The 1,143-nt window shown below is 40.5% G+C and overlaps 1 protein-coding gene across 1 annotated transcript in view; it reads right to left on the bottom strand.

Annotated features, from left to right (window-relative positions):
* The window catches only part of LOC101845782 (sodium-dependent serotonin transporter), a gene marked incomplete at its 3' end in the record, with an annotated part of 117,291 nt that overhangs the window by 115,555 nt on the left and 593 nt on the right, over positions 1 to 1,143 (bottom strand). Inside the window, 1 exon segment of the mRNA XM_035970657.1 lies at positions 627 to 919. Within this exon segment, the coding sequence (XP_035826550.1) occupies positions 627 to 759 (133 nt within the window).

Below are 1,143 nucleotides of genomic sequence, written 5' to 3'. Positions count from 1 at the left end.
TGTTGTTGTTGTTTTTTAACGTTTTCTAAGCGTGTTGACATCTCAGTGATTGGTGTCTTTTCGTCTTGATCCCAAACAGCATAATTGTTAGCCACGATCCTAACTGGGCAGTCAGCTGCAGGATCTTAGTCATTTAGGTGTTCTATCGACAGCACAACTGTTTATCCTTTCTGTCTTACTAACCCTTACATTAATACCCATGCTAGTCAAATCAAAACGCAGTCTGGAAGCGCAAAAGCGTTGCAGAGATTTCTGATGTGGTCGGAGACAAGTATAAAGAAACACAAAAATACATAACATGCAAATATTTTTTTTTAGCATTGAAGCAATGTTTCTCGTAATATTCCAAGTAGGCCTTCTTGTTCAACAAGTATGGCGAATTATTGTCTGCTGTCCGGCACATAATCATTATCATGTCCTATTCAGAGGCGTGCAGTGTGACTGACATATGTGTGTAGAACATGATGTAACAATACATCTTTGAGAATAGTAAAGTTTTAAAATCCTCCCGACGAGATTGAGAAAGTTGAATACAATACAAGCATACCTAAGGAGGCGTTTGGGGAGGGAGCGGAGTAAGGGTGAGGGATTTAAGTATGCAGGTGGGGGAAAAAATCAAAAGTTACCTGTGTGCGTGTACACGTAGTAGGGTAGTGAGGTGAACCCACAGTAGCCAACAGAGCTGAAGAAACAAACTGCTCCCATCTGCAGTAGGCTCCATTTCGTGGGGTTCTGGTTTGAATCCGATTGTTCAGCCATGTTGCTTATTCTTGCACTGAGGCAGTCACGTGACAAGTCTAGAGGTTTTCTACTTCCAGCATCGAGGATGGCACCAAAGTTTACACCAAAGCACCTTCACACGGCCTACATTCTATTTCTTTTTACCTTTTAGCGAACAGAATTTAAACCACTTCAAGTTCTGAAATAGTTTATTTATAAATATTGACATACGTTATGTTGACCTCTTGTCTTATTGCTTATATCATGTATGACTATGTTTCCGTTGTATGGAACAAGTAGCTTTGCACTGTGATAGTGAGTGAGGGTGATATATGTCTGTATATGTGTAATTGTGTGAATATGTCAGTGTGAGTGTGTGTTTTTTGTGTATGCGTAGGATTGTTTGGGCGTGTGTGTGTGGGG

This window comes from Aplysia californica, unplaced genomic scaffold (genome assembly GCF_000002075.1).
Source record: "Aplysia californica isolate F4 #8 unplaced genomic scaffold, AplCal3.0 scaffold00302, whole genome shotgun sequence".
Lineage (NCBI taxonomy): Eukaryota > Metazoa > Mollusca > Gastropoda > Aplysiida > Aplysiidae > Aplysia > Aplysia californica.
The sequence above is the reverse complement of the archived record's forward strand: the minus strand, read 5'-3'. Positions and strand labels throughout refer to the sequence as shown.